Genomic DNA, 13,206 nt, shown 5'->3' with positions numbered 1-13,206 from the left:
GGAAGGAAGAGAGAGAAAGAGGGAGGGAGAAATAGAGTGAAATGGAGGAAGAGATTTTTTTTGTCCAAACTTTTCTTTAGCCCCCCCGCCCCCCCCTTCAGTGTTCCCCAGAATTTTGAAAACATGAATAATGTGCCGCGGCTCAAAAAAGGTTGAGAAACACTGATTTAATGAATGAAGTGCAATTGTTTATTTCAGTTCTCAGAATTCTTCATGAGTTAGGCCTGGTTAGGAATTTCTGGAAGTTGAAATCCACCGATCTTAAAATTGCCAAGGCTGTGAATAGTATTTAGATTTATAAACTGCCCCACAGTACTTTACAGCACTCTCAGCAACTGGGACTTCATTTAACTACCCTTGGAAGGATGGCTGGCTGAGTCCACCTTAAGCCCCATCGGAATCAAACTGTAGGTTGCAGGCAGAGTTTGCTTGCAATACTGCATTCTAACCACTGTTCCCGAGGGCTCCTAACCCTGTTTTAGATGTTCATATTTATTTGAAAGGATATGCAGTATGTATCTTATGAATGGTATGTGACTCTTTAATTGTGACGTAATTATTCTAGGTGACACAGAGAAACTAATTCAGAAAGCACGGAGGGCTCTGGGACCTTCAGCTGAAGAATCGACAAGTCTCCTGAAAAATGGTGGCAGTCCATGTACGGTGGATGTACTAGAAGCAGAAAGAGCATGGGATAATGTTCCTGTTGGTTTGTGAGTATATGAGAATCCCAGTAAGATTTTTTATGGACACACAGAATGGGCAATATCCCGAGGAATATCAGCTTCTTCAACCTACCTGAACGTCATAAACTGATGGCGTTTGGGTAAGAAACCTAAGAAGTTCCCTGCTAGACCCTGTTCTCCTAATGGTGGAGCCAGATTCTTCATGAGTTTGTCCACTTTGAAAGTCATTTCCTTCACAAGTACATCTGTAGTTTAACTATGCTCTCCAGCTCTCCTGATTTCTCAACCACTTAGCTTCATAAGCTGACTCCAGATCAGAGGTATCCAACCTTGGCAACTTTAAGTTTTGAGAGTAGGAGTTGAAACAGTTTTTGTCCAGGATGCGAGGGGTCAGTAAATATTTTCCCCGCCCTCTTTTTGACTCGTGCAGTATACAGGTCCTCAATGGAAGGCAGGTTAGCAGCAATTGATTTTTTTCCTGCAGTTCTGATTATCCTCTGAAGTCAGGGTCTATCGTGCTGGGGCTATATATATATATGTTTATATATATATGCCGAACCAAACAGTCTTGTGACTGATTTTATGACCTTTTGGGCACAGTCATTCTGCAAATTGCGTGGCCAAATTAATTGTGTGGTTGTTAAGCAAAACCATTGTAAATATTTGCCATAGCAACATAGAAGACTGACGGCAGAAAAAGACCTCATGGTCCATCTAGTCTTCCCTTATACTATTTCCTGTATTTTATCTTACAATGGATATATGTTTATCCCAGGCATGTTTAAATTCAGTTACTGTGGATTTACCAACCACGTCTGCTGGAAGTTTGTTCCAAGGATCTACTACTCTTTCAGTAAAATAATATTTTCTCATGTTGCCTTTGATCATTCCCCCAACTAACTTCAGATTGTCAACTGCCCAAATTGTGATTATATGGTTGTGGGCATTCTGCAATGGTTGTAAATGTGAGAACCGATTATAACTCACTTTTTTTTTAAGCCCCATTGTAACTGCAAACAGGTACTAAACAAATAGTTGTGAGGTGAGAACTACCTGTAATTAGCCAACTATAGCCAGATGTATTTTTCCTCCTTCCTTCCTTCCTTCCTTCCGTCCGTCCTTCCTATTCCACCTTTATTATTTTTTCAAATAAGGTGCGAACAAACTTTCCTTCTCTTATTTTCTCCACAACATAATGAATGCATGCTCTGTTCACCAGCCCACCTCAGCAACTTACTTGCTTATTTATTTGTTTGTTTGTTTGTTTATTTATTTATTTATTTATTTAGTCCAATACACAATACATATTGCAGAGGATAGACATGAAATATTATATATAAAGAAAAGATATAAAAGTAGAGGAGAAGATATATATGAAAGGAAGAAAAGATATATGAGATATGAGATAAGGAGAGACAATTGGACAGGGGACGAAAGGCAGGCTAGTGCACTTATGTACGCCCCTTACTGACCTCTTAGGAACCTGGAGAGGTCAATCGTGGATAGCCTAAGGGAGAAATGTTGGGGGTTAGGGGTTGACACTACTGAGTCCGGTAATGAGTTCCACGCTTCGACAACTCGATTGCTAAAGTCATATTTTTTACAGTCAAGCTTGGAGCGATTAATATTACGTTTGAATTTGTTGCTTGCTCTTGTGCTGTTGCAGTTGAAGCTGAAGTAGTCATTGACAGGCAGGACGTTGCAGCATATGATTTTGTGGGCAATACTTAGATCGTGTTTTAAGGCGTCGTAGTTCTAAGCTTTCTACACCTAGGATTGATAGTCTGCTTTTGTAGGGCATTCTGTTTCGAGCTTGTTGTACTTAATAAAAAGTGGAGGAGAAAAATCTTTTTACGGTTCTGGAGACCCTTTCTGTGAGACCCTCATTTCCTTGAAGTCCACTCCAGAACAGTTCTCTCTCTCCCTAAAACCCACATAACCAATACGACACTCCTGTTTAGTCACCCAGGTGACAAGTGTCCTTCAGCCATTCGCCTGGCAACAAAGCTGAGTGGGCAAAATCCATGTCAGTAATTCTTTGCTCATTTTGACATTTTCTTGTTTTGTTCCCTTGTGAAATTCTGCTAAGAATTCAATTGCATTTTTAAAATATATTTTTTCATAGAAGTTAGTAAAGCTGGGGACAGACTCTTTAGGACTGGGGAATTGGAAAAATTGCAGCTGAGAATCTGCCTTTTTGTTTTCTAGCCCTTCTGGCCTTGTGCATTTGTTGCTTAGTAATACACTGCTCAAATAAATAAAGGGAACACTCAAAGAACACATGCTAGATCTGAATGAATGAAATATTCTCATTGAATACTTTTGTTCTATACAAAGTTGAATGTGCTGACAACGTGTGAAATTGATTGTCAATCAGTGTTGCTTCCTAAGTGGACAGTTTGATTTCACAGAAGTTTGATGTACAGTGGTACCTCGTGATACGAACACTTCGAGATACGAACCCGGGGTTCAGAAAATTTTTGCCTCTTCTTACAAACCCACGTTTCGGCCAACCAGGAAGGACGTCTTCGTGACGTCAAAGCTCCGCCCATGGAATTCCCTATTGGGATTCCCCACCTCCTTTCCATAAATAAAATAAATATTCTTTGAGAAGTCTACCTGCCTCAGAGTTTTGCTTGCAATGGATCTGTTGCCTGGAACCCTGACACTATTTCGTCGGATGGAAGAAATTGGGAATCTCAGTCTCTTGGGCTCAATGGAATCTGGCACTGATCTTGTTCACAAAGAAGATACAGTTGTAGCATTGCCTTGTCTTGATGGAATTTTCCTTCATCCTGAGAAAGCCTCAAGTTGATCAAGTGTCTTAGTTGAGATTAAAGCTACCAAAAAGGCTGTCTTATAGGCAAGGAGGGTTTTAATGAGGGTCTATCAGATGACTTTGAAAGGAGCAGTAGTTAGCTCTCTCAAAGCTAATAGCAAACCCAAAAAGGAAAAAAGGATAAGCAGCTAAAAATTGAAAGGAAAAAACAGAATTATTGGAATTTCTGGATATATTTATGCATTGGGCTATTCTTGGATTGTAATGATTTGTTTTTCAATTATAGTGTATAAACATAATTCAGAAACTTAAAAAAAAATATTTCTTACTTTGGGTTCCTAACTTTTATATTTCTATCTACAGAAAATCTCCAGTACCTATATCCTATGTGGAGGAGAATTCGCCACCAAATCCCAAGGCCAGCATAGTCAATAATTTTTTAGAAGATTGTTTGCAGAATGGCCAACAGGTAAATAGTCCCTCGGGCATATAAACTAAATTAATAAAATAAAATAAATAAATAGAACATGAAGGGATGAATGTTAACATTAAGCCTGCATTAGTTAAAGCAGGGCTTTCCAGAGATTTTGCGCAATTGTTAATATCAGTTGTGGGTGAATGCTCTCAATTTTAATGCCCATGTTACACCAACACTCCGCAGTCTGCATTGGTTGCCGATCAGTTTCCGGTCACAATTCAAAGTGTTGGTTATGACCTATAAAGCCCTTCATGGCACCGGACCAGATTATCTCAGGGACCGCCTTCTGCTGCACGAATCCCAGCGACTAGTTAGGTCCCACAGAGTAGGTCTTCTCCGGGTCCCGTCAACTAAACAATGTCGTTTGGCGGGACCCAGGGGAAAAGCCTTCTCTGTGGCAGCCCCGGCCCTCTGGAACCAACTCCCCTCAGAGATTAGAATTTCCCCCACCCTCCTTGCCTTTCGTAAGGTGCTTAAAACCTACCTCTGCCACCAGGCATGGGGGAATTGAGATAATCTTTCCCCTAGGCCTCTACAATTTTATGCATGGTATATCTGTATGTATGTTTGGTTTTTATAATAATGGGTTTTTAACTTTTTTTAGTATTGGATTATTATTATATGTTGTTTTATTACTGTTGGAGTTATATTGTGTTGTTTTTTGAGCAGTATAATAGCTCAACTTGGAAGGAAGGAAGGAAGGAAGGAAGGAAAGAAGGAAAGAAGCTTGCTCTCTACTGAGCAGTACTTCTGGGTATTGATTTACTTGGAGTTATATTGTGTAGTTAAATATTCCCTTTATTTTTTTGAGCAGTATATTTCTATCTCTGGACAGAGCAAAGACTAAAGAAGAGATTTCCTACAAAGACTACAGAATATTCTTTTTAGGTATTAAGAAGTAAACATAATGGGAGAATTCACTTTTACATCACAGTCCAAAACTCTCATTTGGGAAAGATAACTGTTTTCAATCTTTTTCAGATAGGCAGAGTCTTCCTTTCTCTCTTTCTTTGATTCCAGGAGAGTACGTTTTCAGGTGGAAACCATCATGGTCCCGTAGAAGCTTTGAAACTCATGCTGTTTAACCTTCAGGCAGTTCAGCACAGCTTTCACAAAAGCAAATCTGACAGACCAAATGACGAGTCCTCAAAAGTAAGCAGTTCTGTTTAAAATGAGATTCTCCATGGTGTTTAATTTTTGTATGATTATCTGTATCTGGCTCTTCGCTATTAGCTCCTGAATGCAGGCCTGAGTTCCTAGATTTATTCTTGAGTGGTGAGGCTTTGATATTTCCTACCAAAGATGGCAGATCAGTGAATGGATGTAGGGATGGATGGGTGTGTCCAAGGACCCATGCAGGAAATACCTCCACATGTGCTTCTAGCTTTATGCTATACAGTTCAGTGGAGAGGGGGGGGAAACCAAAACCTTCTTTTAGCTTCTTTGAATTTCACAGTTTCCTGTGAGTTCTACTGGTAAATTATTGGACTCAGAATGCAATTACAGTTACATTATAGTTATACTTCAGTAATTGTTGGATTATTTTTTTCCATTCTATTATATATGCACCGAGACAAATTCCTTGTGTGTCCAATCACACTTGGCCAATAAAATTCTATTCTATTCTATTCTATTCTATTCTGAAGTAGCCCTACAGCTGTGGCTTTTAGAAAATAAATAATCTCCTTTAAGGTCCATTTTGAGACAATAACTGCATGATATTGCATTCCCACCCACCCCACACATATAAAAGAGTGACAGAAAGTGAGGAAGGAAGCAGGGAAGGAAGGAAAGAAAGAGAAAGAAAGAAGGCAGTAAATAAAACAAGATCAAATAAAGAGCAAGGAAGTATGCCTATACAAGACATGGTAAGCAGAAAAATATATAGGACCCAAGAGGGAGATCAAAATAAGGCTCCATGGGAGGATCTTTTTTGGGTGGTGGAAACATCTGAAACCAGCTGGAAGACAAATTGCACTGGAGAACATGAGGTCCAGAGCCCCAAGTGATTCTGTGTCAGGAAATTCCTTATCCAGTTTCACCTTCCTTTTCCTCCTTATGGAAGAGCCAACATAGAGAGGTATGTCGTTGACAAGTGGCAGGAGAAAAAAGCAGGAGGAATGTATGTGGCATGACCATGTAGGGAGTGAGCAACCAGCAACCTTCTATTCCCCAAATAGGCAACCTTCCTCAAGCTTCTTTCAGCCTTAAGGACCATGATTTGGCCAGATAGCACTAGCAATGGTGATCTCCCATTTCAAACACAGAAAGCTGGATGGACCAGCAATCCTTGGGTATAAATCTCCATCTCAGGGGAGGTGGAGGACCAGAGGCAGATATGGCAGGAGACATGAGGTAGGCTGCTCTCAGGGGACTAGAGTTCACTGCTTGAAAGTGATCCCTTGTTCCAGCCCCAATTCTTCAATCGTGCGACTGCATTTCAGATGCTCAGGAACCAAGACACATTTACAGCTCTTTTCACAGGATGTCCAGCAAACAGGGAAATCGGGATTATCAGGGAAACCGGCGGTTTGGGAAATATCAGGGAATTCATGAAAAAAATTGAATAAATCAGGGGGGAAAAATCCAACTGTATTAAAACATTTAAAAGTCGGAAAAATCATGAAAACAATAACCTGGATCACTCTGCCTGGCAGAGTCAAGCAAAAATGAGCTTGCTTCCTCAGCTACCAATATTTCTCCATGGCTTAGCCATTTGGTATGATGATGTCAGGGAAATATCAGGGAATTTCAAAATGTTTTCCCCCTGGACACCCTGTTTTAGCATTACAGTGATCCCTCTATTATCACGAGGGTTCCGTTCCAAGACCCCTCGCGATAATCGATTTTTCGCGATGTAGGGTTGCGGAAGTAAAAACACCATCTGCGCATGCGCGCCCTTTTTTCTATGGCCGCGCATGCGTAGATGGTGGAGTTTGCGTTCCCCGCCGCCCACGCAAAGGGGAAACCCCGGCTCCTCGCTGATGCCCGCCGCTCGCCCGCCCGCCAGCAAGAGGGGGAAGACCCAGGGAAGGTTCCTTCGGCCGCCCAGCAGCTGATCTGCTCGGCGCAGCAGCAGCGAGCAGACGAAGATCGGGGTTTCCCAGCCGCCCACGCAAAGGGGAAACCCCGGCTCCTCGCTGATGCCCCCGCTCACCCGCCCGCCGCCCGCCAGCAAGAGGGGGAGAGATAGAGAAAGAGAGAGAAGGAAAGAAAGAGATGAGAGAGGGAGGAAGAGAGTGTGAGAGAGGAAGAAGCAAGATAGAGAAAGAAAGATGAGAAAGGAAGGAAGAGAGTGACGTCATCGGGTGGAAAAATCGTGATATAGCGTTTCGCGAAGATCGAGATCGCGAAACTCGAGGGATCACTGTATAACATTTTTGCCCCAAAACTGCATTTACTTCCAGTTTTCAGCAAACCTGGCCCCGCAGCAAATGGTTGATTGACCTAAAGACGGCTGCGAAACAGGTCATAAATTTGGGTAGGCCATGTGGGTGACCCACTTTATGTTCATCACAACTTGCAATTATAATGAGCATGCTCCATTGAGCTCTGTTAAGATGTTCATGAACTAGGAGAGCCCATGGTAACAACGTCAGCCAATGAATAGGCATAAGCAACTAAGTCAGCCAATGGGATATCACCACTTCTGAGTTTGTGCAGAGAATCGAAACTGAAAGCTTCAGCTTAAGGCTGGGCGTGGCTCAGCTCACTCTGAACTCTGCTGTCTAACTGCTTGAAGAAGGACTCTGCTAATGATATTGTAAATTCATCTGTTACTGTGTTTATAAAGACTGTTGTGTATACTCCTGTTCAGTTTGGGGATTTTTCGGATTCTGATTCAGAAATGGTTATGAATTAGTGGTAGGGCCTGATTTAGAGGCGGAAGAAGAAGTAGCAGACCAACCACAGGACGTTTCTACGGGTGGAACAAAGGAAAGAAAAATAAAGACGATGTGGTGTTTTACAAATACAGTGAATCCTCGAGTTTCGCGTCCTCAAGGATCGCGAAAGGGCTATTTCGCTAGTTTTCAACCCGGAAGTAAACTCCACCATCTGCGCATGCGTGCCCTTCCACGCATGCGTAGATGGTGGAGTTTCCCCGCCGGGCAGAGGCTTCCCTGGGTCTTCCCCCTCTTGCCCCGGTAAGACCCCAGCGGCGGTGGGCTGGAGCGCGAGCTTGGGGCAGCCTAGCTCCGCTTCCCAGCTGGGAAGCGGAGCCGGCAACAGCGTGGGCGGGCGGGCGGCGCGCGCGAGCTTGGGGCAGCCTAGCTCCGCTTCCCAGCTGGGAAGCGGAGCCGGCAACAGCGTGGGCGGGCGGGCGGCGCGCGCGAGCTTGGGGCAGCCTAGCCGGCAACAGCGTGGGCGGGCGGGCGGCGCGCGCGAGCTTGGGGCAGCCTAGCTCCGCTTCCCAGCTGAGCGGATCTGGGGTTTCCCCAAGCGCGCGCGCGTTGCTGGGGCCGCTCCCCAGCTGGGGAGCGGAGCCGGTGTTTCTCCAAGCGCGCGCGCGTTGCTGGGGCCGCTCCCCAGCTGGGAAGCGGCCCCAGCAACGCGCGCGCGCTTGGGGAAACCCCAGATCCGCTCCCCAGCTGGGGAGCGGCCCCAGCAACGCGCGCGCGCTTGGGGAAACCCCAGATCCGCTCCCCAGCTGGGGAGCGGCCCCAGCAACGCGCGGGCGGCGGTGGAAGTAAAAACACCATCTGCACATGCGCAGATGGTGTTTTTACTTCCGCACCGCTACTTCGCGAAAAATCGATCATCGCTTGGGGTCCTGGAACGGAACCCTCGCGATGATCGAGGGTTCACTGTATATGCATTTAGCAATCCTTTATTCCCATTATCAGTGGCCTTAGCCGGAGACCAGAATAAAGACGTTTATGAGTCCAGCTGAATCAGTCATCTGTAACAAACTTTAATAAGCTCATGCATTAAGAACTACCCTTTGAGAAGTGTTCGGAAACTTCAGATCGTGCAGAATGCAGCTGCGAGAGCAATCATGGGTTTTCCCAAATATGCCCATGTCACACCAACACTCCGCAGTCTGCATTGGTTGCCGATCGGTTTCCGGTCACAATTCAAAGTGTTGGTTATGACCTATAAAGCCCTTCATGGCATCGGACCAGAATATCTCCGGGACCGTCTTCTGCCTCACGAATCCCAGCCACCAGTTAGGTCCCATAGAGTTGGCCTTCTCCAGGTCCCGTCGACAAAACAATGTTGTTTGGCAGGAACCAGCGGAAGAGCCTTCTCTGTGGCGGCCCCGACCCTCTGGAACCAACTCCCCCCAGATATCAGAGTTGCCCCCACCCTCCTTGCCTTTCGTAAGCTCCTTAAAACCCACCTCTGTCCTCAGGTCTGGGGGAACTGAGATATCCCCTTCCCCCTAGGCTTATAAAATTTATGCATGGGTATGTCTGTATGTATGATTGGTTTCTTAAATTGGGTTTTTTTTACATTACTTTTAATATCAGATTTGTTCATATTGTCTTTTTACTGTTGTTAGCCGCCCCAAGTCTACGGAGAGGGGCGGCATACAAATCTAATAAATAAATAAATAAATAAATAAATAAATAAATAAATAAATAAAAGAGCATCATAATCAAGTGTCTAGCATCCCTCAGTTTGCTGAGCTGAAGCAGTTTCCCAGGCAAAATGACTTGAAAAATTGGTCGTCAATTACAGCAAATATAAACAGCTCAAAGGTTGGGCAACTGATGAGTCAATCTAGATTAGATGTTCACCCAGATATATTGCAGCTTGGAACGTTTCCTTAAGGAAATAATTAAAAGAGGCACCATCCTTTACTGTTACTTATTTGCTTAGACTTCCTTATGTCTTCTCGTACATCAGGATTTAAATGAATCGTTGATAACATTCAGTGCCAAAGGCACCTTTCGGGAATCCGAAAGAAGGTAGATACTTTTTCATGGAATTATATGGAGTTTCAAATATTTAAACTTACGAGTAAGTTGTACAATGAAATTCTTATTTGTCAATACTTTTGAAAGTGAAATATCCTTTTAAACTTGTCCTTGGATTTTCCCTTGAGTAGAAATAATAATAACAACAACAACAACAACAATAAGAATAATAATAATAAGAAGAAGAAGAAACAACAACAACAACGTAAACTCTACCCCAAACATGCTATTGAGCAAAGTTTCCTTCTTTTTTTAAGGTTTCAAGTGAAGATGAAGATTTCAAGTCGATTGATTGTGATATGATCCCTGTGGCCCAGTCTCTTCAGAGGTAAGAGGGGCTGAGATTCCCAGTCTAGCTACACAAATCGTCAAGTCTCATGACAATACAGTGTTCTGGCTAACACCCTATGGAAAGAGGTCTGATGTTATAACATTTTATGTCCAAAAAAGGTTAGGGTTTGTCTTACAGTTACAGGTAATCCTCGATTTACAACCCCAATTGGGACCAGAATTTCCATTGCTAAACAGAAACTTGTCAAGTTTGAGCTGCACCCGATTATACAACTTTTTGTTGTTGTTGTTGTTGCCACAGTTGTTGAGAGAATCCCTGAAGTTATTAAATGAAACACAAGATCTCTTACGGAAATCTAGCTTTCCTCGTTGACTTTGGTTGTCCACTTGTAAATCTTAAATTGGATTTCTTGGCCCTTGACTTAGGCATTTAAAATTTCCCTTCCGTTATCCATTTGGGCATGATGAGAAGAAGGATGTTACTAAACTAAAACACGCCTGGAAGCAAATTCTTTGATTGCTTCATGAAAAATATCTCAGTCAGTTTTTTTGTTGCAACCTATGGATATGCCACTCTTCTGTCATTTCGTCATCATCACTGGCTCCTTCACTCAAAACACAACATTTGGAAGTCTGGTTCACATAATTATTTATTAGATTTGTATGCCGCCCCGAGTCTACAGAGAGGGGCGGCATACAAATCTAATAAATAATAATAATAATAATAATAATAATAATAATAATAATAATAATAATAACAATGTTTTGTTTTAGGATCAAGCATAACGTATATGATATGCCCCTAATTGTGTGAACCAGGATAATACAGTAATACCTTGTCTTACGAACCTAATTGGTTCTGGAAGTAGGTTCGTAAGGCGAAACATTTGTAAGACGAAACATTGTTTCCCATTGGAAACAATATAAAAGCAATTAATCCGTGCAAAAAGAAAAAAAAATCGCAAATGGCGCTCCGCTGGGCACGCCGCCCAGCTGTCACCTTTTAAAACAGCCGGGGGGCTTCTCAGCGTTCTCCCAAACCCGAGCTTTTCGGGTTCGGGAGGCCGCCGAGAAGCGCCGCCGCCCGGCTGTCACCTTCTGAAACAGCCGGGGGGCTTCTCAGTGTTCTCCCGAACGCCAAACCCGGAAGTTCGGATTCTGGAGGCCGCCGAGAAGCCCCCGGCTGTTTCAGAAGGTTACAGCCGGGTGGCGCCGCTCGGCGGAGCGCCATTTGTGTGATCGGCGCCGGCGTTTTCGGCCGATCTGGAGGCTAGAAAGAAGGTGGGGAATCCCAATAGGGAATTCCATAGGCGGAGCTTTGATGTCACGAAGACTGTTTCAGAAGGTGACAGCCAGGCGGCGGCGCTTCTCGGCGGCCTCCCGAACCCGAAAAGCTCGGGTTCAGGAGAACGCCGAGAAGCCCCCCGGCTGTTTTAAAAGGTGACAGCCGGGCGGCGGCGCCCAGCAGAGCGCCATTTTGCGATCTGCGGTGGGTTCGTAAGCCGAAAAAAGTTCATAAGAAGAGGCAAAAAATTTCCGAACCTCGGGTTCGTATCACGAGGGGTTCGTATCATGAGGTACCACTGTATACATTGCTCAATAAATCAGAAATTCCTAGCTTGGCAAATTGTGTGAATTATATCGTTGTGTGATTAGTCTGTCAGCTTTATATTTTTGTATACTTACAATATAAGCAGAATAGTCCTTTTTTTCCCATAGAGCTTTGCATCATTTATCTCGACTTAAAGGATTGGTTAACGATACAAGTGGTAGAGAAGAATCAACAGAATCGCTCAAGACATGAAGCGTTGAACGTAAATGTGTCTACAAAATAAATACAATGCGAAACAACAGTTAAATGCAGAGGGACATATTAAGACACTTGGGAACCTCTGAACTCTGCTTCCTCCCACCCCCCCTCACCCCAAAAAATCTTGTATTTATGTCAATATTAATGTATCGAACTAGATTCTCCAAAGGCATGTTATCTTTTACAAAACTTGGCCAGGCTCTAGAGCGAGCAGCATAGACAGTGGCTAAAGAAAAAAAGTTTTAAACTCCAAAAACTAATTTTGTAATTTTTTACTATTTCCTGACAACAGAGGCCAGAATACAAATGATTATTATCAAATCAGATGTGGTATGGCCAAAAATATGAATTGTATATAGGGATAAGGATAATCCAGATGATGAAATGAGGTGTTAAGGCAACATTATTGCAGAAATGACTTCTTGTGTGTCACTATAATAGGCCTGCATAAATATAACTAATTTTTAAATACACGTTTGGTCTGTTGGAATTTTAAATCCTAATGTCTCCAAAGATGGACTCTGTCTCCATATTTTTATTCCTCTCCCCCTAAACCACAGATTGGAATTCAGCATAACAAATATTTTGGATGTGCATAGAATGACATCACAATTCTCTGCAAAACCATCAAAGTTAATCTACGTTGTATGGTGGTCACTGCTGAATTCCATGCTACATTGGATCTCTCTTGGGATCCATTATTAATTGATTCAGACAGTTGTTTTTCAGAAAACAAAAACACAGAAGGTAGATACATTTGTTTTTCGCTATAAAAATTTGTCAGATTCTAGGCCAGTGATGCCCAGAACGGAATGTATGCATGCATGCGAGCACTGAAGACTTGAAGACTAGCTGGCTGGGGCACATGCCATTGGTTTCCAGCACGCGCATTCATGCCAGCCAGCTGGTATTCTTGCATGCCTACACAGTCTAAAAGTCTGATTCATAATTTGAAACCAATTTGATATCTGAATGAGATCGTCATTTAATCAATTTCATTTGGAAAACTTCAGTTGGGGGAAACCCTTTTTATACATGTGCAGAAGACCGTCAGATATCTGGATCAACTTGGAAAGCATTGATTCAATTTAGATGTCTAATTTTAGAAAGTCAATTGAGTTCAGGGATTTGATTGAACTGCCTTCAAACTGCCATCCTTTGTGTAGTCTGCATGAAATTGTTGATTGGATAAGCGTTTCTGTCTGCTGTAATTTATTCAATAAACTATGCTGAAGCTATGA

General features: G+C 43.0%; 1 protein-coding gene across 1 annotated transcript in view; it reads left to right on the top strand.

Moving 5' to 3' along the window:
• Positions 1-13,206, top strand: part of C2H18orf54 (chromosome 2 C18orf54 homolog) — a 22,099-nt gene extending 8,893 nt beyond the window's left edge. The window contains exons 4-8 of the mRNA XM_070743543.1: positions 566-713; positions 3,829-3,934; positions 4,964-5,095; positions 10,122-10,192; positions 11,875-13,206. Coding sequence (XP_070599644.1) covers positions 566-713; positions 3,829-3,934; positions 4,964-5,095; positions 10,122-10,192; positions 11,875-11,959 — 542 coding nt within the window. The 3' untranslated portion in view covers positions 11,960-13,206. The remainder of the gene's footprint in view (positions 1-565; positions 714-3,828; positions 3,935-4,963; positions 5,096-10,121; positions 10,193-11,874) is intronic.

This window comes from Erythrolamprus reginae, chromosome 2 (assembly GCF_031021105.1).
Source record: "Erythrolamprus reginae isolate rEryReg1 chromosome 2, rEryReg1.hap1, whole genome shotgun sequence".
Classification (NCBI taxonomy): Eukaryota; Metazoa; Chordata; class Lepidosauria; order Squamata; family Dipsadidae; genus Erythrolamprus; species Erythrolamprus reginae.
This window is presented reverse-complemented; position numbering and strand designations above follow the sequence as displayed.